Source organism: Thalassophryne amazonica, chromosome 15 (assembly GCF_902500255.1).
Source record: "Thalassophryne amazonica chromosome 15, fThaAma1.1, whole genome shotgun sequence".
Taxonomy (NCBI): Eukaryota; Metazoa; Chordata; class Actinopteri; order Batrachoidiformes; family Batrachoididae; genus Thalassophryne; species Thalassophryne amazonica.
This window is the reverse complement of record NC_047117.1, coordinates 51013087-51036171: the sequence shown is the minus strand read 5'-3', so window position 1 is coordinate 51036171 and position 23085 is coordinate 51013087. Positions and strand designations below refer to the sequence as shown.

The following is a 23085-nucleotide window of genomic DNA, read 5'->3' as shown; positions in this document are numbered from 1 at the left end:
TAATGAAAGAACGTGCGGGCAGAGTCGCATGTCGGGCCGGACCCGACCGCGGGGGGTCGCGACAGGAAAAACACCTCCGTTGGAAACCTTAACGGGCAAGTTGGAACATGCCCAAGCTGTTAAACAATTTCTCAGTTACTCACTTGTTGAAAGCCATCAAAAGCCGCCTGAATTTTACAAATGGTTTTCAACACGGAGGTGTTTTTCCTGTCGCGGCGCACACAGATTCGCCGAGTCATCACGGAAACGACTCAGCGAATTTGCGCGCACGTCTTTCATTAAAAAATGTCCTTAAACAGTGGAATGTCCGCATAAAGTCCTCATGCCGGCCTCTTCTGAATCTTCTCTGTTCTATTCACGATGTCCTGGGTGAATTAAGCCTTAAATTAGGATGTTTTCAGGTCGAAACAGGCCGACGACGGCGCCTGGAAGCGCTCCGCGACGTCCCGCTCCGTGGGAAGTCCTTACACCGACAGAAACACCCCATAATCTCTCATCAGCTGTTAAACCTTTCACCGAAAACCAGCTTAATTCTCGAATAGTGTCCACTCGGATATTCCTCACAGGTCCAGAAAAAATTTTGATAAAGCAACGTGCGCCGTCTCGGGCAGCGTGTGAAACAAAGGAATTCAGCCGAGAGGGTGGGACCACATCTCACTCAAGGCCTGCCCACAGGGAAATGACGTCACCGACACGCGTGAAAAAACTCACGCATGCACACGAGGGTTCAAGCATGATTGGTGTAATCGCACGTCATTCAAATCCATATAGTTAAAAAAAAATAAAAGTGTCGGTTTCTTATCTAATAGACCTCGTAGACTGTTATCAACACTATGTCTAAAACCATCCATCTGTCATGGTATGAGGTTGTGCCAGTTCCCTTGCCAAAGGTAATTTATACTTCTGTGATTACAGGATTGAAGCAGAAAAGTACACTGAGATTTTACAGCGACATATGCTGCCTTCAACACCACATCTTTCCCAGGGACATCCATGCATTTTTCAACAAGTCCGTGCAAAACCAAAATCTGCACACATTGCAAAGGCATGGCTGCAGAAGAACAGGGTACAGGTACTGGACTGGAATGCCAGCAGTGCTGACCTGTCCCCCAAAGAAAGTAATTGAAGGATATGGAAATGTAAAATCTAACAACAATGACCCCATATTGTTGCACACCTCACGACATGTTTGCTGGAAGAATGGGGCAAAATAACACCTGAAACACGTCATCGGTTGTATCCTCAATACCAAAACATATTTTACATATTGTGAGAAGGAATGACAATGTTATGACGTGGTAAAAGCTTTTATTGTCTCAACTTTTTTTTGGAATGTGTTGCAGGCCTGAAATGTAGGAATGGATGTATATTAACAAATGAAATGAAGTTGACCTAACAAAACATGAAGGCCCGACAGTTTAGCAGCCTGAGTATGCCGACAGCTGAAAAAATTCTCAGACTAAACTTCCATCTACAGACTTAATTTGCAGTCAACAATGCAAAAAAGAGATCACAGCACATTGGGGACCATCACCACCCTGCTCACTTTCTTCTCAGGCCAAAACACACAGCTGACAGCATCATTACACACAGGACTCAATTCCAGAAAAGTTTGTTTCTGGCCACAGTCAGACTGATGGCATCCCTGAACTCAGAGTAATGGACTGTTCACAACCAAAACTCACAGACAATATGTACCACTCAACTATAACCTAATGTGCAATATTTTATTTAATTCCTTTTGAAATAACAGTCATTGGTGCAATATTTGTTTGACCCACATGTGCAATATCCACTGTGTTGCAATACAAGTGTGCAATAACTGATGTTCTCTATCCCCATTAACCTGACACTTGATAATATATTTCTTATTTCAGGCCCACCGGGTAGCTTTGTTGTACTGTTACACCTTTTATACTTTTGTATGTTTATATTTGTTTACGCTACACAAAAATTCCAATGTACCCAATGTAATTTTTTCAAATTTATTAAAAATAAAAACTAAGAACATTCACAGAGTGGTCCTGAAGCCACTCCTTTGACATGCTGGCTGTGTGCTTAGGGTCATTGTCCTGCTGAAAGATGAACCCCAGTCTGAGGTCAAGAGTGCTCTGGAGCAGGTTTTAATCCATGTCTCTGTACATTGCTGCATTCATTTTTCCCTCAATCCTGACTAGTCTCCTGCCACTGAAAAACATCCCCACAGCATCATGCTGCCACCACCATGCTTCACTGTAGAGATGGTGCTTAGTTTCCTCCAAACATGACACCTGCCATTCACACCAAAGAGTTCAATCTTTGTCTCATCAGACCAGAGAATTTTGTTTTTCATGGTCTGAGAGTCCTTCAGGTGCCTTTTGGCAAACTCCAGGCGGGCTGCCATGTGCCTTTTACTAAGTAGTGGCTTCTGTCTGGCCACTCTACCATACAGGCCTGATTGGTGAATTGCTGCAGAGATGGTTGTCCTTGTGGAAGGTTCCTCTCTCTCTCTCTATCTCTCTCTCTCTCTCTCTCTCTCTGTGGGGGGGGAGAGAGGAACTCTCTCCACAGAGGAATGCTGGAGCTCTGACAGGGTAACTATCGGGTTCTTGGTCACCTCCCTGACTAAGGCCCTTCTCCCTTGATCGCTGCTTCCTTTAAACAGCTGGTCGGCTCTAGGAAGAGTCCCGGTGGATCCGAACTTCTTCCATTTATGGATGATGGATGAGGCCACTGTACTCACTGGGACCTTCAAAGTAACAGAAATGTTTCTGTACCTTTCCCCAGATTTGTGCCTCAAGACAGTCATGTCTCTGAGGTCTACAGACAATTCCTTTGACTTCATGCTTGTTTTGTGCTCTGACATGCACTGTCAACTGTGGGAACTTATATAGACAGGTGTGTGTCTTTCCAGATCATGTGCAATCAACTGAATGTACCCAAGGTAGACTCCAGTTAAGCTGTAGAAGCATCTCAAGGATGATCAGTGGAAACAGTATGCACCTGGGCTCAATTTTGAGGTTGATGGCAAAGACTGCGAATACTTATGTATATGTGATTTCTTAGTTTGTTTGTTTTTTAATTTTTAATAAATTAGCAAAAATAAAAAAGTAAAAAATTCACATTGGTATGGGGTATTGTGTGTGGAATGTTGAGGAAAAAAATAATTTCATTCATTTTGGAATAAAGCTGTAACAAGAAAAAATGAACAAAGTGAAGCGCTGTGAATACTTTCTGGATGCACCGTACATGCAGTTAGTGCTGAATAATGTTTGTGTTGAAAATTGGCATTTGTGTATGGAGGACCAAACATGAATTAATAATAAACAAATAGACACATACATAAATGTATAAATAAATAAATATATGTAAAATTACATTAATTTTTTTTATCTTTTATTTTTATATTTATTTATACTTTTGTAATTGTATTAATATTTTTATGCTTGTATTTATACTTTTACACATGCATTTACACATTTATCCTGTTATTTAGTTTTAATTCATGTTTGGTCTTCCAAAGGGTAAATCAAAGGATAAAACATACAACCCAAATTCCAATGAAGTTGGGACGTTGTGTAAAATGTAAATTAAAACAGAATACAATGATTTGCAAATCCTCTTCAACCTATATTCAACTGAATACACCACAAAGACAAGATATTTAATGTTCAAACTGATAAACTTTATTGTTTTTGTGTAAATATTTGCTCATTTTGAAATGGATGCCTGCAACACATTTCAAAAAAGTTGGGACGGGGCAACAAAATACTGGGAAAGTTGATGAATGCTCAAAGAACACCTATTCCACAGGTGAACAGGTTCATTGGAAACAGGTGAGTGTCATGATTGGGTATAAAAGGAGCATCCCCAAACGGCTCAGCCAATCACAAGCAAAGATGGGGTGAGGATCACCACTTTGTGAACAACTGCATGAAAAAATAGTCAGTTTAAGAACAATGTTTCTCAGTGTTCAATTGCAAGGAATTTAGAGATTCCATCATCAACAGTCCATAATATAATTAAAAGATTCAGAGAATCTGGAGAACTTTCTACACGTATGTGGCAAAGCCGAAAACCAACATTGAATGCCTGTGACCTTCGATCCCTCAAGCGGCACTACATTAAAAACTGACATTGTGTAAAGGATCTTACCACGTGGGCTCAGGAACACTTCAGAATACCATTGTCAGTTAACACAGTTCATTGCTCCATCTACAAGTGCAAGTTAAAACTCTACCTTGCAAAGCGAAAGCCAAACATCAACAACATCCAGAAACACCACCGCCTTCTCTGGGCCCGAGCTCATTTGAAATGGACAGACGCAAAGTGGAAAAGTGTGCTGTGGTCTGATGAGTCCACATTTCAAATTGTTTTTGGAAATCATGGACATTGTGTCCTCCAGACAAAAGAGGAAAAATGCTATCCAGCATCTGTGATGGTATGGGGGTGTGTTAGTGTCCATGGCATGGGCACCTTACACATCTGTGATGGCACCATCTGTGCTGAAAGGTACATCCAGGTTTTGGGGCAACACATGCTGCCATCCAAGCAACGTCTTTTTCAGGGACGTCCCTGCTTATTTCAGCAAGACAATGCCAAGCCACATTCTGCACATGTTACAACAGCGTGGCTTTGTAGTAAAAGACTGCGGGTATACAAGACTGGCCTGCTTGCAGTCCAGACCTGTCGCCCATTGAAAATGTGGCACATTAAGAAACATAAAATACAAAAATGGAGACCATGGACTGTTGAACAACTGAAGTTGTACATCAAGCAAGGATGGGAAAGAATTTCACCTACAAAGCTTCAACAATTAGTGTCCTCAGTTCCCAAACACTTATTGAGTGTTGTTAGAAGGAAAGGTGATGTAACACAGTGGTAAACATACCACTGTCCCAGCTTTTTTGAAACATGTTGCAGGCATCCATTTCAAAACGAGCAAATATTTGCACAAAAACAATAAAGTTTATCATTTTGAACATTAAATATCTTGTCTTTGTGGTGTATTCAATTGAATATAGGTTGAAGAGGATTTGCAAATCATTGTATTCTGTTTCTATTTAGATTTTACACAACGTCCCAACTTCATTGGAATTGGGGTTGTAAAAGTATGGGATCGGCCATCCAACTAGCAGCTTGGAGTTTGATTGACCCAAGCAATTTGATTGACATCCACATTTAAATGAATTCTCTCCAGAGAAAACTGGATGTCCTTTTGAATGTTATTCTCCAAACTGGTCATCAGAAATCTTAATTTACCAGCAATATCAAACTTTCCATGATACCTTCGGTATTCAGTTAACTAAGAGGCTAATGAGCTCCAGACTGCAGTAGTAAATCCAGTCACATCTCTTCGACCAAACAAACTCCAGATTGTTATTTGGGCTGCCAAACTTAAAACACTTATGTGTTTATTACATATTTGTTGGATGTTATGTTTACATCTGAATTTGTTTGTTTGTTTGTCAGCAGGATATCCCAAACCAACATGAACAGATTCCAAAGACATTTGATGGAGAGGTGAGCTTCGATTTAAAGACGAGTTGATTATATTTTCAAGTAGAAGGAGATGAATGTTAATTTTTGATTAATATTTATCATTATTTAATTTGAAATACTGTTGCAAGACAGCTCTCCCTGTCTTTGTGTGAACTGAGTTAAAACAGTCAGTTCCAAAACTTTGCTTTTCTTTCACAGTCCTGCTTTGGAAGTTGGCAAACATTCCAAAACATCAATTCCTCATTTATCAAATGTTCATAACAGCTAAAACAGTAACAAAAGGGAGACAATTTGACTCTGTTTTATTGATATAAGACTGTGAAACCTGATGAATTTGAGGGGTTTTGCTTTCTTCCCAGTGAAAAATGTGTCTACTTGTACAACAAAAGTCATTTCAATCTGAATAAATGTTCCTATTTTGATGCATTCAGCTTTAATAGCATTTAATATTTTTGTCCCCATTGTAATTGCTTAGTGCTTCGAAGGTGAGCTTTTTAAAGTCAGTGCTTTTTAAAGTAGCCTCCTGTTATTATTATTATTATTATTATTATTATTATTATTGCTGCTAGCACTTCTCTGAATGTAATTTTACACGTTGATATTCTTACAATTCAGATCGGAGTTAGTTTCACCTGTGAATTATTATATTTCGTACATAAATATTTAGTACATTCAGCATACTAAATCTAATGTCCACACTAAATTAACATTAATGAATGTCAACAAAATGTTTTCAGGAAGTGAAATAAAACTCACGTCAAGTCTGGGAGCATGCACTGATGATACACTTTGCCTCATTCACAACACTACAGACACCACAACACCGCCTTGGGTCCTGGATGGAAACCACCCAGGCTGACATCTGGTCCATTCCCACATCTTTAAAATGTCCATCTGTCTGCTACAGCCAGGTGAAACATGGGCATCCCCTTGGCCTTCTCCAGATAACGGGGTCCCCAACACATGCACCCGTGTGCTGGATAAATGGCCAAAATGTTGTAGCTAACGCTCCTTCACAATGTAAGTGATAGTCCTTATACTTGTCTGTTTTGGTAATCAGTTGTTTTATACAAAGTCATTCCAGCGGTACCAAAGTATCCTAGTACCAAAGACATCCAGACATCGCTTTAAGTCACCGGTAGCGTCCAAGTTTCACAACCATACAACAAGAGAGGTAGCACCAGGACCCTAAAGATTTGGACTTTTTTTTTCGCCCGCAAAGATATTGGCATCGCCAAACACCTCTATCGAGTGACCTCATAACTGCACAAACTCTTCCCAGGTGCATCTCGATCTCAATGGCCGAGGGCCCAGAGACATGTATGTCACTACTGAGTAAGTGAATGGATGTATAAGTTCAACTCTTGTCTCCTGTGGTTTCCAGAGATAGGGCTCCAAATAGCTTTCCTCCATCCCCTTCATAGTGTACTGCCTTCTGATGGAAGGCAGCTGTAGAGCTGAAACAAGAATTTAAATTTTTTGCTGCTTAGTTTATGGTGGTCAAGTGCTTATTAGACTGCCAAACCCTGAAAAAAATATGGTCCTCCAGCTTGTGGGCTGGAGGACCATATGCAGTTCCAGGATGCCGAGATCATGTCAAGGTTGTACACACTGTAACAAAAATAAAAATAAATAAAATTGATAAAATATTTAATGAATATATATATATCCACATAAAAACTTTAAAGTGTTATAGTTGTTGACTCACAGAGTTCATCCAGCCTTTGATAGGTCTTACTTTTTTAACCTGCTAGATGTCCTGCCACCCTCCTCACCAACGTGAATGACAGAGTGGGAGCTGGTTTAGATGGCAATCACCCATCCACGTGAGAAGTTGTAATGGGTTAAAATGTCACCAGTTGAAGATCAATGCTGACCCTTACCTTGCATTAGGCATAAAGGTGCCTCAGTGTTGAGGAACCCAGTGGCTGGAGAACACTGAGGGGATGCCCACAGTTCATCTGGCTGTGGCAAAGAGAAGGTTACTCTTGAGAGGTGGATATGGACTGGTTGTCTGTCTGGATGGATGCCAGCCAGGGTGGTTCCATTGTGTCTTGGATTCAATGTAATTCAGTTTATTTTATTTATATAGCACCAAATCACAGCAATGATGCTTCAAGGTGCTTCACACAAGTAAGGTCTAACCTTACCAACCCCTAGAGCAAGCACACAGGTGACAGTGGTACAGAAAAACGCTCTCTGATGTTTTTGAGGAAGAAACCTCAAGCAGACCAGACTCAGAGGGGTGATCCACTGCTTGGGCCATTCTAACAGTGACAATGTTTTTACAAAAGATGAGAAAAAACAGTCAGTTTAAGTACAATACGTCACACCAGCACACATTCCCAAACTTGGCATTGAAAGTGGCCTACATTTGTGAAATGAACATACAGTGGGCACTCCTGCAGCCAGCATATCAGTTGCAAGCTTGGGCAAAAAATGGCACATTTTAGAGTCGGTTTTTATTGTGTCCAGTCCAAGACACAACTGTGCAATAATCATTTTTAATCAGAAACTTGATATCGTAAATCTGCCATGTGTATGGATTTCTTTGCAAAGTTGAACCCCTCACCAATATAGATTTCTTAAAAAAAACAAACAAAAAGAACAAAATTTGAGAGAACTCAGCCTTTTATATGCATAGGAGAAGTCTTAGATTGTTTACTTAAATGCATGAAAATGTGAAGGAAGAAAGGTTTGCATATGTTTTTGTTGAATGTAAAATAAATTAAGCTTACTTTTTAGTTCTTAATTGTGCTTAACTTTAAGGAGAAACACGTTTATTCAAACTTTCACAGTGCTGAGAGCAGAAATGGTCATATTTCATTCTGGCACATTTTTGATGACAGAAATTAAAGCACAATATAGTAAATAAGAAGAGAACATTCCCTTGGGTAAATATTTCTTGTGTTAGAATGCGTCCTGCTTCCGTCACTACTTTTCCTAAGATTTCTGTCTGTAAAATGGGACATTGACATTACTGATGTGATTTATTTTGTGATGTAATTTTTGTCTTTTGACATAAACACAAAATATGTGTAGTTTAAGTTGCTTTAGATCAATTTTTCCCCAGAAAATCCTTCTCTATACAATTTCATGTCAAAGCTGTATAACTGGCAGTGGTGGGCACACTTCCGATAATCCGATAACAGATAATTATCGAAGATAATGTTTTCATTATCGGATTATCTTTTTAGATAAATTTAAAAACCATCATCGGACTAATTATCTTCCGATGAATTACCGTCCGATAACCTTTAGACCGATAACGTACTAAACTAAGCTGAACAGTGAAAAACATTGTCAAAACTGTTAAAGCTGTTGAGACCTACCTGTTAAAAGTTTCCTAATAGACATGTTGTTCTATCCTCTGCAAACAGAAACCACTCTGTAAGCAAAGGAGAACTGGTGACCAAAAAAAAAAGCAATTTCCTTTAATACTATACTAATATAATCGCAATGTCACCAAGTCATCCAGAGGCATACATGTTTAACTTGTGGTTCAAATTTTAACCACTCTTTTTAGACAAGTTATTTAAAATTATTGTCATGTCTGAAGTTTATAAAGTGAAAATATCAGATATATGTTTTCGTTTTAAAGTAATGTGCTAATTTTTAAGGTTTTGTGAGCACATGCTGTGCCAGGCAGCAATGCATTATGGGTAGCATAAGGTAATCTCAGACGTTCATGACAGGACAAATGCATTTCAGACACTCTGTTCAGGATCCACAGATAACAGCATTAACTCTAGTGCCTAAAACTCTCTGTGAATATATTCTCTGGGTTTATAGACGTTAGTGTATTTGCGTTTGTTAAATTCCACACATCTTAAATGTAGCAGACATGGATTATCTGGAATTTTGTTTGACATTTACTGCCATCTACTGGCCAGGAGTGTTCATGGCAGTATTAAACGTCTGGGTACATGGCTACTGTCAAAGTGTTGGGTATTGTCCATTGTCCAGGCGCTTTTTGTGCATATATTTGTTAACTTTGTATTCTAAAACTACGGTTAGAAGTAATTCCGACTCCTTATCGGTCCACACGAACGAGGTTGGTGCCATGTTTTTAGTTTTTGTGGCAAGTGACGACAGAGAATAAGGCTCCTGATTGGATAGAATTTTATCAGTACCGCCACCCAAAGGTTTGGCAGACTAATTACAACACATTTATATGGTTCGATGTGGATGGATTTTTTTTTTTAACGACGTAGTGTGGATTAAGTTTTTTCCCCCAAACTGAAAGGGTAAGATATTCGGTTTTACAAATACCCGACAACGTGTGTACATGGCCTTATGTCTGTGAAAGGCACTATATAAATAAATTTACTTACTTACTAATATTGAGTGCATGTTTTACAACATCATAAAAGTTTTAAAACATGCAATTGCGATGACACTTCCAGGGCTCCATAAAAATGCCTGTTTTTACAAATAAAAATGGAATATTTTACAAAGCACATTTATCTTTAAACCAACACACGACACACGTCACATTAACGTGTTGGTTTACATAATGGATTACTGAACCAATCACTGTTTAGCACTTTTACCCAGAATGCTTTGCGGTCTGTGTTTGTTACAAAACCTCAGAATTAGTGCCTTATTCAACATTAAAAGATATATGTTATATTTTAACTTTGTACAAATGACAGAATTGACATTAACTGAGTTATTCTATCAGTATATTCAAAAAACCATAAGTTAGTATGACTTTATTTTTCAAGACCTCCGCCTGACTGGAGTGTTGAAATTGAGAGGGAGTTGGTCTTATGACTGCTTTGATTGGGCTGCTGCTGTTGGAGCATTGTTGTAAACAGCTTTGAACAGGGGCAGAATGTTGAAAGAAAAATGATTATGATTAGTAAAGAGTTGGTTTTGTGGGTGCTTTCAGGATTTGTCTGTGCTGTTTCTTGCAGAGAGCAGCATGGTCAGACATTCTTGGTTATTCTTTAGGGTTTTTTTTTTTTTTTTTTTTTTACCGCTTTTGATGCTTTCAAAAGTGATCATGTTAAAAATCAATTTCAGCTCTTTAGTAATTGCAAATGTCCCATAGACAACACTGGAATTTATATATATATTGCAGTTTTCTTTTTTGCATGGGGTGTTTTTTTTTTTTTTGTCATGGTAGACACCCACTTCCTATATGAAATATCTCCCAAATGACACAATGCACAATCTCTGAAGTGGATGTAAGCATATTTGAAAAAATATATATATATATTTTCTATCATTACCACCTCCTGCTAAGCAGGGGTGCCCAAGTTTGGTCCTCGGGATCTACTTTCCTGACACTCTTAGTTGTCTCCCTGCTCCAACACACCTGAATCCAATGAAAGGCTCATTAAAAGCCTGCGAACATGTCTTTCATTGGATTCAGGTGTGTTGGAGCAGGGAGACAACTAAGAGTGTCAGGAAGGACTGATCTTGGGCACCCCTGTGTTACAGCCTTATTCCAAAATGGAGTAAATTCCCTGAAAATTCTGCTCACAACACCCCATAATGACAACATGAAAAAAGGTTTTTGAAATTTTTGCAAATTTATTAAAAATAAAAAATCTAAGAAATCACATGTACGTCAGTATTCACATCCTTTACCCAATACTTCCTTGATGCACCTTTGGCAGCAACTACATCCTCAGGTCTTCTTGAACATGTTGCCACAAGCTTGGCGCATCTATCTTTGGGCAAAAGATAGGTTATTCTTATTCTACTCCTTTGCAAAGCGTTGAATTGCACATAGGACAAATTGATATTACTGTCTGTCTATCTCTGTATGTGCATTAAAAAAATTATTTTTCCCTTGAAGGCAACTGCACATGGAGATGATGAAAACAAGCTGACAGTGAGTTTATTTTGTATTTATGTAATGCTCATTGACAAAAAAGCTTTTGGATACATCAGAGCTCCAACATTTATTGCTGGTCTTTCAGAAAACACAGTTTTTACAGGAATTGAAGCTTCATAAGTGTTTCTTAATAATAATTTTTAAAAGGAAAGGCATGGTTGAATGTATTACTTATTGCTGTAATGCAGTAATGTAAAGCATTACTAATAAATTTTCAGAAATATTACACCCGTTAAATATTTTAATAGTGCATATTACAACACACTTTTGTAACTGAAATTTAGTGGTGTTTTCTTTTTATAAATAGAAAAAATTAAATCACCAATACCGCAAGACGTTTGGCAAAAGAAAAAAATTCTGTGAGTAAAAGAGCTACTTCCTGTTGCTGGAAGTCAGTGGCTGAAGATGGCAAAGGACAGCAAATTTGCAAGGTGGACATACTTGCATTATTTTCAGTTCCTGAGAGACAAGGATAAGAGTAAGTGCAATCTCGTGGTGTAATGAACCACAGCTGATCGGTGATCCATACAGTGCAGAACTGTGGAGAGTGCAGTACTTATAATTATTTTGTCATTGTGACTTGATTTTACAGTACTAACTGCCTTTATTTGCTGCATTTATATTAAAATCACACTAAGTGGAGGGGCCCGTCTTGTGTGCCTCTTCAGTGATGTAGGGCTGCGGAGTGAGGCTTTTCTTCAAAGATAAATCTGCTGACAAGAACCAGCCCGATAAAGGGTTTTTAAAATTAGTTAAACTTAATTCACTAAAAAAAAAAACTGCACACCTCCTTTCCCTTTGTCTGCAAAGTGGATCAGCACACTGCACTGTGTTTTTAAAAAATATACAAACACACTGCTTCACTTTAAATATGCAATAAGATCTCTTTTAGTTCATCAACAGTGTGCAACTTGTCTCTGCTTGATAGCACAGACTCACAAAACTGATTCAACAATTAAAAACCTCTTTCTCTTCATGTCTGTTTTGCAGCACACCCAGAATGTCCAGGTCTCGGGTGCAGGGGCAGACGCACAGGGGGCGAGGGGTGGTTGTACACATTGCAAAACTCCATATTGGAGAATGGGCAGTGGTGGTGTTTGAACCAGGAACCTTCCACACTGGAAATAAGTACACTTAACCACTTAGCCTCCATCCCCTTTAATAATAATAATAACAATGATTTTCAACCGCTTATCCAGGTCATGGACTGGTAAATTGAGAGCCTCGCCCTCTGGCTCAGCTCCTTCTTCACCACGATGGACCGTTTACAACATCCGTAACATTTCAGACACTGCCCCAATCCATCTCTTGATCTCACGCTCCAATTTATCCCCACTTGTGAACAAGACGCTGGGATACTTAAACTCCTCCACTTGTGGCAGTAACTCTCCCCTGACCCAGTGGGGACAATCCATTGTTTTCCGAAAGAGGACAATGGTTCTCAAATTTGGAGGTGCTGATTTTCATCCTAGCCACTTCACCCTCAGCCTCAAACCTGTTCAGTGCGCATTGGAGGTCACCACCTGATGAAGCCAACAGAACCACATCATCTGCAAAAAGCAGAGATGCAACTCTGAGTTCACCAAACTGGACACCCTCTGGTCCCTGACTGCATCTTGAAATACCATCTATTAACATCATGAACAGGATTGGTGACAAGGTGCAGCCCTGGCGGAGTCCAGCTTCCACCAGAAACATGTCTGATCTGATGCTGAGAACACAGCTTTGACTTTGGTCAAATAGGGACCAGACTGCACGTTGCAGCGAATCTGGTACCACATATTCCCACAGCATCCCCCACACCCCCTTCCCCACAGGATACCCAGAGGGACTCAGTGATACACCTTTTTTCCAAGTCCACAAAACACATGTAGACCAGTTGGTCATACTCCCAAAACCCCTCAATATCCTTGCAAGGGTAAAAAGCTGGTTCACTGGTCCATGACCAGGACGGAACCCGCATTGCTCCTCCTGAATCTGAGGTTCCACTAATCCTCTCTAGTACCCTGGTATAGGCTTTCCCAGGAAGGCTGAGAAGTGTGATTCCTCTGTAACTGGAACACACTCTCCATCTCCCCTTTTTAAAGATGGGGACCACCACCCCAATTCACCAAACCAGAGGTATTGTCTCAGACTTCCATGCAACATTGTATAAGCGTGTCAGCCATCATAGCCCAACAACATCCAGAGACTTCAGCAACTCAGGATGAATCTCTTCCACCCCCAGCAACTTGCCACCAAGGAGTTTTGCACCAGCCACCACTGGCCTGCCGGTACCTGTCCACTGATTCTGGAGAACTCTGTGTTAACCAAACACGAAAGGCCTCCTTCTTTAGCCTGATGGCTTCCCTGACTGCTGGAGTCCACCAGCGGGTTCTTGGGTTGCCACCATAACAAGCACCGACAACCTTCTGATCACAGCTCAAAGCAGCTGCCTCAGCAATGGAGGCTTTGAACATGGACCACTCTGTTTTCATGTTCCCAACCTCCCTTGAGATCTGGCAGAAGTATTTTCAGAGGTGTGAGTTGAAGGCTGTCCAGACAGGCTGTTCTGCCAAACATTCCCAGAAAACCCTCAGCACATGTTAAGGCCTTCTGGGTTGGCTCTGTGACTTAACCTGCCATCTGAACCTACTCATCATCAGGTGGTCATCAGTTAACACCTTCATTCCTCCCTTCACCAATGTGTCCAAGACACACAGTGGCATGTCTGATGACATAATTACAAAATTAATTTTTTCCAAGATGGGCAAGGCTTCAAACTGTGACCTTCTGGGATGCATATGGTGGTGATCACAGTGAGATAGTATTGATATGTGGTTCTCACAGACTTCTGTTGAACTGAGTCCAGTTTGTCTTTCAGTTTTAAATGTTTCATGATGACAGTGGATGCTGTCACACTCTTTATACAGCTGAAGACTCCTTATTTCTTTGCCTTAATGTTTATGCAAAGTACTTTATTACTTTAGAGAGGCCTTTAAACCTGATGTTGCTTTGAAGGCAATGAATATGCAGTATCTATCATGCTTATATTACACTGATGTGGTTTGCTATCATCTTTAATGAATGAATAGCTAAGTCTGTCTGTTGATTCTGTTCCTATTCACATCCGTTAAAATCTGGTATTTTGTATTTGTTGCATTTTTGCAGGCCAAACCCAGGCTGCAGAGGGAGGGCAGCTGTGCATCTTTGCACAACTCACTGATGAGAAACAGTATCTTTCAGCTCATGATACACACACTGGACCCACTCAGTGATGAAGGTGCAAAGCGTGCGCGTGCGTGTGCACACACACACACACACACACACACACACACACACACACACACACACACACACACACACACACACACACACACACACACACACACACACACACACACATATATTTCTGTTACTTAGGAAAATTATACCAACTGACCCATTATCATAATCTTAACCAAAATCCCCAGAACAACCATAAATTTGAAAGGCATCAGAGGGCTGATACATACACAGTCAATATACATAAGTCTGTAATGTGTTTCTGACTATGTTTGACTTTATCATATGACTTCTGTGTGACTTCATTATGAAGTCATTCATACCAATCAATCACAAATATTTTGCTGATCAATATATGCTTTAGGTTTCTTGGTTTTTGAGATATACCAAAAAGGAAAACAATGCCCTGTATTCAGCTCTTCATTGGTACATAGGCTAATTAAGCAGATTTCCTTTGAGCTTTAATTGGCTTTTTTGTCTCCTACCTGGAGATGCAACCCAAAAATACAACTTTGCCTCCTACCAGAGTGGCAAGAAACCTGGCTGTCATGGCTGAGGACCAAATATTTTTCTCTGACCATGTTGCCTCTGTCTCCTGGTTGTGCTGCTTTGTACCACATAGCATAAGAACATCAGGCCGTACCAAGCTCAATGTGCAACCCAACTCCTTGTACTGGCTATGGTTATTTCTCGCATTGATCACTGTAACGCCTCCTGAATTGTTCAGTAAAGCCCTTACAGATATCTTAAAACACAGTGGGGTGTCCAGTTTTCAATCAAACGTTTTAAGGGGCACTCCTTACTGACCTCCTTGGGCTGTTCCTTGCTGCCTGCATCAAATTCAAGTCACAGCTGTTTGCCTAAAAGGTGACGACTGGGTCTGCACCCATCTACCTAAATGTTCTTATCAAGGCTTAGGTTACTCCTCAGCTGCTACACTCCTCTAAGCAACTGCATTTGGCACTGCTATCCCAGCACACAAGGTAATCCAGACTATTCTCGTTTGTGGCTTCCTGATGGTGATACCGAGACAACAAGTGCTATCAAGAGGCTCTTAAAAACCCAAATTTTCTCAGAGTACCCTGAGCAATTTTGCTGTTTTCTTCACATATACACAGTTACATTTGAAAATGACCCGAGATAACAAGCTTCCAAGACATCTGACTGGATTCACATGCTTTGTTTCTTTCTGTTTCAGGACAGTTCAAAGAGAAAGCCTCAATGCTTCACAAAATGGCCAAGAAGAAGTGTAAAGATGATGGGGTCAGTGCCAATGGTGTCGGTGAGTAACAGTGAAGCCATTTGTTCTATTTAGTGATAAATCAGATGGCAAAAGCCAACAAATGGCTCATCTCATTACTTGCACTGAGCTTAAGCTTAAAACCTTTAAGATTTTAAAAGTATTTAGGTTATTTAGGGCATATTTATAAGAATCACCACCCTAACCCACTCTCCTCGTTATGTAGTGTTGTGCCAAGAAGATATCTGGAATAAAGTTTTGCCAAATCAACATGCAAATCTATAGCAATCTGCTGTGGTGACCTCAAGTGAAAAAGTGAGAAGCCAAATGGACTTACTTTACACAAAATGCCTTACATGTGAGGCTCGGTGACTGTGTATGTGGATGTGCAGCAAAGACATGGCTTCCTCTGTGTGTAAGCTACCACCTTACTCAACAGAAAACCTGCAGCACACGCTTCTTAAGCCCCGTTTACACATAGACGGTAAGAGCTCCCGGAAGCGTCCCGGAAGAGTTTTTGGCCGTCTTAAGGATCAAACGCCGTTGTTAACACCGGCACTAGGGGGCGTGGCTTAGTTCCGACTTTACCGGGAATCGTCGAAAAAATTATTCAACATGTCAAATAATTCCGGGAGCGGTCCTGGAGAATTCGCGTGACGACGGAGACAACGCGAACAACAGCGTTTGATACTTTTTAATCGCCGTTTCATCCTGCCCCTTCCTGTAGTGCCGCAGTTTATCCCTAATCAACAGCGTGTAAAACGGCGATAGAGCCCACATCAGCGTCCTCAAGGGCGTTTTAACTGGCGACAGAGGCAGACAAAACAGCGGCGCTAGCAGACAGTACGCCGTTCTACACGCCACCTCCTGGTTAACGGCGTTCCAAACGGCCGATAGGCGGCGGTCAGTATAAAAACGCTAACGCGCTGCATGCTGGCCTCTCACTCATGGCCAGCTCCAGATATTTTTGCAGAGAAGCTCCAGTATGCCTCCTAAAAGAAAATTGGCAGCGGCAAGGACTTACCAAGAGGTCTGGTTCAGAAGCAGAGGGGAGGCCTGCGGTGGAGGGGGAAAGAAAGGAGAAGAAAAGGCTGAAGATGATCTCCCTCCCCCTGAAGTGACAGAGGCATGTATTCCTGCTGCTTCAGCCTATTATACTCTGGGGGCGGTGCCTATATGCAAAAGTTCCTGGAGTAACGCAGGATTTGCCTGGATAAAACCAGCGGTACACAGGGCATTATCGGCGGCAGCAGAACACCGCCATTCTCACGCTCGTCTTAACCTGCGATTGTAAAGGACAGAACTGGGTATTAACCCCCGTTGCCTGACATGTGCCGGATGCTACGGTGTCAAAACGTCGCTTTATTCAGCGGATTTAGCTGCGTTTTATCCACGTATTTGCGGCTAGTACGGCGGTCAAAACGCCGGCGAAATGCTCTGCCCCTTTCCACCACAAAACAGCCGGAACTACCGCGAACTTTGGTCTACGTACTACCCGCCGACAAAACCGTCTATGTGTAAACGGGGCTTTAGAGATGAACTTTTAGGCCAATTAACTGCACAACAAGCCATATTACAGATATTTGTAATAAAATGCCCACAGAGGACCCATTTGGTCAAGCTAATATTAACCTTTAGGGCCCCTTTACACATAACATGTTTGGCGAAAAAATCAGGAACTGGATGAAAAACTGTGACAAAAAAAAACAAAAAACCGAATTGGTTAACCGTGAAAAATTCCACCTGCTGTCGGAAGTGACACACGGTCGGACAGGCATGAACAATACCACGGCGATGGTTTCCTACACAATTGTGCGCATGCACACGAACAGTGCGAACAACTGGAAAAGGTGACACCACATCGCGCTCCCACAGCAGCGGAACAATTAGATGCTGGACATATGTACATAAATCAACAAAAATATAGACGCACAAAATAATGAGAGAGCACAGGTTCAGAACATAATAGGAACAATGAATGTACTGTTTAAATGTCACACAGTCATGTTACTGGTCATGAATCTGTTGTCAGTGTAAAAAAAAAGAAAAAGGAAAACTGCAGTTTCTAATAATTCATTTCTGTTATGAAGAGTGGACAATACAAGTATCATCCTCCTGTTCCTCTGTACATGACCCATGGTCATGGACGTAAACAAGCTGATGCACTGACATCAGCCAGCACCACATGTCCAGGTGTCCAGCGAGCAGTGTGCCGAAGGACACCGTGTCATGTGGCCCATAACTCACGTGGTGGACGTGACAGTCCGATTGCCAGCTGAGTGATCACATGATCACACGGAGCTTTTCACATGGGGCAGCCTACCTGATGTTGTGCGCGCTGGCGTGGCCACTGTGGTCGCTGCGGTCACTGCAGTTGCTGCGGTCGCTGTGGTTGCTGCTGCCTGTTGCAAAGGCGATATGTGTTTTTATGTATTTCCATGTGAAGACAGCATGCACATGCACGCACCTCATGGTGGAGTTTTGTAAGTTAATATCCTGCATAACACAATATGTGTTCTCCAGCTGAGTTGGGAGTACACAGTGGTCAGCTGTTCCAGCTGGACATTACAGCCGTCCAGATGTGCGTTGCGCTGGACAGCAATCACACTCCAGTGACCTCAGCCGCATCTGACAGTGTTCATGGTGGGGGTGGGCGCGACACACTCGCACGCCACATGTTGCGGGGGGGGGGGGGGGGCACACTTGCATTACATATGTGTTGCTTGGTAACGGCACACTGGTGGGGCACTTAGACATTATGGGACCATTCACACAGCCAGCTTGAATGTGGTCACCTGCCTTCTACTCTCGTCCCAGCTGAGCAAATACCCCCGCCTTTTCTAAGTGCGTGAGTGATGTTGAATGTTCGTAGGTGGCACCTGGCCGAGAGGAGATCAAATGGGCACTCGCATGACACTCATTTACTTTCGGCTGGTGGTGTGAAGGCTGCCTGGATCGTGCCATTCGACCACAGTGTGACATGGCACGATATGTCCGACCTGCGTGAGACATTCCGTGCGAATACTGTGAACACGATCAGCTGAAAGTGCAACCTTATTTTGTGCGCAGTTTGAATGGGTTACCGGCACAAGCACTGAATTTAGAGGGTATGTGCTGTGTGCAAATGAGTTGGAGAATGGAGTTCGAGGCAGCTCCAATTTTTCACAAGTGGCATGCGATTCCTCCTTTGTGCACCATTCGGCTTCAATTGTGTTATGTGTGAAGGGGCCTTTAACATTACGTTATGTACAATATGATATCATTTTCAACATACATGAATGATTAAATCCACCTTGGTCACATCATCAGCCACATCCTGAAAATATACTTAACGCTAATAAAAAATAAATAAAACTTTTTCTTTCCATTTATCGGCAGATCACAAACCAGCTGTAGGCGCTTACCACCACGTAGTATATCAGAATGTGTGGAATCATGGCGTTCATTATTTTAAGTCAATACAATACAGAACATGCAACAATAAAATGAAAAATAAAATAATCAAAGTTTATTTATAGCTTAAAACTACCACAATGGTGTGGTGATGTTAAAGTTATCTCCATACATAACTTTACTGTCAAAATAAGTGAATGGCCATGAATGAATGGTTGGCAAGAATGGTTTGGTTCGAAACAACTGGTGGTTATTTTTATTTAAACACAAAAAAATTTAAAATTAGAAATGTTTCTTGGAGCCAAAAAACAGTTCATTCAAGGTACTCTTTGGAACTGGAAAAAAGTATACAATAATAAAAAAAAAAACATTCTAGAGCACTCTCTTTAACATATCAAAAGACCTTTATTGTCACTGGATGATCATGTAATGTCTAAAAACAAGCTCTGACGTGTTTCTGCATCAAACCTTCATGTGTTTTAAAAATGTATTTATTTACAATATATTTGATTCATCTCGCTCCTGTGCCCACACACAAGCACCTCCATCTTCGTCTCACAAAAGCCGATTTTCTTCACTCTCTCAGCAGTTATTCCAGTGAGGAATACAAGCAATTGGCCTTTTATTGTGGCCAGTCTAAGGCACACCTGTGCAATAATCATGCTGTCTAATCAGCATCTTGATATGTCACACCTGTGAGGTGGGATGGATTATCTTGGCAAAGGAGAAGTGCTCACTAACACAGATTTAGACAAATTTGTGAACAACATTTGACAGTCTTTTGCATATATAGAAAATGGTTTAGATCTTTGGGTTCAGCTCATGAAAAATGGGAGCAAAAACAAAAGTGCTGCATTTATATTTTGTTCAGTGTATATGGATTATTTTACATGTAGCCAAGCAGTTAAGTGCGCTTATTTCCAGTGCAGAAGGTTCCTGGTTCAAAGCACCCCTGGTCATTCTCCATGTAATGTGGGGTTGTGTTAGGAAGGGCATCCAGTGTAAAACTTGTGCCAAATCAACATGCAATCCATCTTAGATCTACTGTGATGACTGCAGGGACTCACTTACACAAATACTAAATTGTGCTTATATGACAGCATTTACAACCTTTTCGATGTACAGTTTTATTAATGGGAGCACTGTACCTTAATTTCTTAATATGCATTATGCGATCTTCACAACTCAAATATCTCACTTTTGTGATGAAAAGTGACATCACTGGCTTTACAAGTAACCACTAATTTTCAAAAATGATGTTGACATCACTTTATTTCAAATATTCAAACATTTTGTGAATAACTAACTTGAATAACTGTTGTTTTCACAGTCGAAAAAACAATGTCCAATAGTGTCAAAGTTGCAGTGGAAGTCACGCCACCAATGAATGGTGCCATGGGAGGAGTTGTGGTATGTCATGCACTGTCTCGTAAAAAACTCTCTGTACAGTCATCATCTTTTTAAAAAGAGTCACAGCCATGTGTATTATAGACACTACTGTTCTTTCAAACACTCCCACAGGGTGGCGAGGAGGATGAGGATGATGATGAAGAGCAGCCTCTGAGCCTAGCGTGGCCCGACACAACCAGGAAACAGCTCACCTACCTCTTCATCCTCCCCATCATCCTTCCTCTCTGGATCACAGTGCCAGATGTTCGGAGAGAGGTGAAAATGATGCTTGACACAGATGTTTAACAGTTTTGCAGCTTTTAAAGTTGGTGGAAAAGCTTGACAGTCTCCAGCCCACCAAACCACCTTTGAGAACCATAGTTTTAAAAGGAATCTTTATCTACCTCAGACCATTTAACGCTTGTTCTACAGCTCCGAAGAGTAAATATCTGATCAGTCGATTACTGTATGTGGCAGATAGTGAATGTAGGCAAGGTGTTGACGAGGATCTGCTGAAGTTCCTACCAAACATCAGAATGGGAGAGAATGGTGATTTATGTAACTTGAAATGTGGCATGATTGTTAGTGGCAAACAGGTTGGTTTGAATATTTCAGTAACTACTGGTCTACTGGGAAGTTCATGTACCACCATCTCTCGGTGCAAGAGAGAATGAAGGTACAGGACTGTAACTAAAGGGTGCAGTGCAATGTCATGCCAGCTGTACCCTAGAAAGATACAAACATACCTTTGAACATGACCAGCAATGATTTTGTACCTTTAAATTTAAACAAAGTTCTGCAGTTATCACTTTAAGGTCCATTTCTTACATTCAGAAGTACAGATTCTGAGCTGTGAAAAGTTTTAGACCCAGACTGGAAAACGTCTAGACTGCAGTAGCAAAAATACAATCTTCTCTGGAATTTTAAAAATGAAAGGCAATTTTGCAATAGGTGTGTTACAGTCTAACTGAATGAAACTAACTGGACCCACAAATACAGGGAGCTGTAGTGAAAAAACAAGATGACCATTTATTGAACAACAAATAGAAATGATGCAGGAATGTTGGTAGAGACATTGGAGCATGAGGACACAGGCTGGATCAGAAGGTGTGGAGTGGCAGGGAACCAGAACCAGGCGGCTGCAAACGGAGCTGACAGGTGGCAGGAACGCTGGAACAAAAGAGCAAAAATGCAAATCAGAAAATGGGTTATGCAAAGTCAAGAGTAACATGAAAAGCCTCTCACAGAGGATAGAGGGGCGAGGTTACCACAGAGCTGTTATGGATAAACCAGAAAACACAGTTAGGACCCAAAATGCAGGGAGTCAGGATGAAAAAGCCAAACAGCACTTTAACATAGTTGCCTGGAAACATAGAAGTTGAGGTGGAACAGAGCAGACAGCAAGGCAACACAACAAGAGCGAAAACAGGTTCTGGGGGAGGTGGAGGTGTACATGATTGCTGGCAGGTGCAGTTAATTAACTCTGTTGTGCCTGAGGGGGAAGAGAGAGAGAGAGAGCAGAGCAGACACCAACGCGGCACAACAAAGTGTAAAAATAAAAGTAAAAAGACAAACACATTCAATTTAAAGTACCCATCAATCCACCTAACCTGCATTGTCTTTGGAAGTGGAATGAGGTCAGAGCACCTGGAGGGAACCCACGCAAGTACAGCGAGAACATTCAAATTGCACAGAGAAAGACCCAGGTGGGAAATAATCCTACAACCTTCTTGCTGTGGAGCAGCAGTGCTAACCACGAATCCACCATGCCACCCAGAATAAAATCAAAAGATCACGAGGATTTTATTGGTTATTTGCAATAATATCAGAAAAAATATTTACTTTTCTGAGTTTTTCTCCAACTTTTTCATAAGACACAGGAAGGCTGTCTTTTTCCTACTTACATTCAGCTCTCTGGCAACCACATCTGACAAACCAATAGCATCCAAAACATATAACTATCACAAGTGGACAGAAATGAAGAGGTTAAGTCCTCAGTGATGAAAAAAGAGGGACCAATATCTGACTAGACAGAGACTTTAAAATCAACAGAGACTAGCATAACCGTGGACGAGTTAACTATAGAGTGTGCCGGAAAACACACACGTTGGCGTGACAGGGAAGAGAAACATGAAATAAAACAGGCATGTGATCAGAGAAAACTGCATCACAGACTTCAAGGTTAGAAACAGGAAGAGATAACACAGGATCCAGTGTGTGACCAACCATGTTCTTGTGTGTGAGCTGTTGCAAATTGTACAAAGTTAAAAAGAGCCATAAAATCTTTAATCAGTAGCTTAAAAGGACAGCAAACAAAATCTGTAATAATGTTGTGCAGTTAATAAAGCCACAAGGCAGAGGTGCCGCCTTCACTGAGGATGCACATAGAGAGGCTCAGAGCCACACGCAAGGTGCTTTACGTACAGTGCCTCGCAAAAGTATTCAGCCTCTTGGTATTTCACACATTTTA

General features: G+C 41.1%; 1 protein-coding gene across 1 annotated transcript in view; it reads left to right on the top strand.

The window, feature by feature from the left end:
* The first annotated feature begins 5372 nt into the window (after positions 1-5372).
* The window catches only part of slc24a2 (solute carrier family 24 member 2), a 41574-nt gene continuing 23861 nt past the window's right edge, over positions 5373-23085 (top strand). The window contains exons 1-6 of the mRNA XM_034188258.1: positions 5373-5502; positions 11291-11326; positions 14480-14591; positions 15792-15875; positions 20557-20636; positions 20748-20891. Of these exons, the coding sequence (XP_034044149.1) occupies positions 14534-14591; positions 15792-15875; positions 20557-20636; positions 20748-20891 (366 nt within the window). The 5' untranslated portion in view covers positions 5373-5502; positions 11291-11326; positions 14480-14533. The remainder of the gene's footprint in view (positions 5503-11290; positions 11327-14479; positions 14592-15791; positions 15876-20556; positions 20637-20747; positions 20892-23085) is intronic.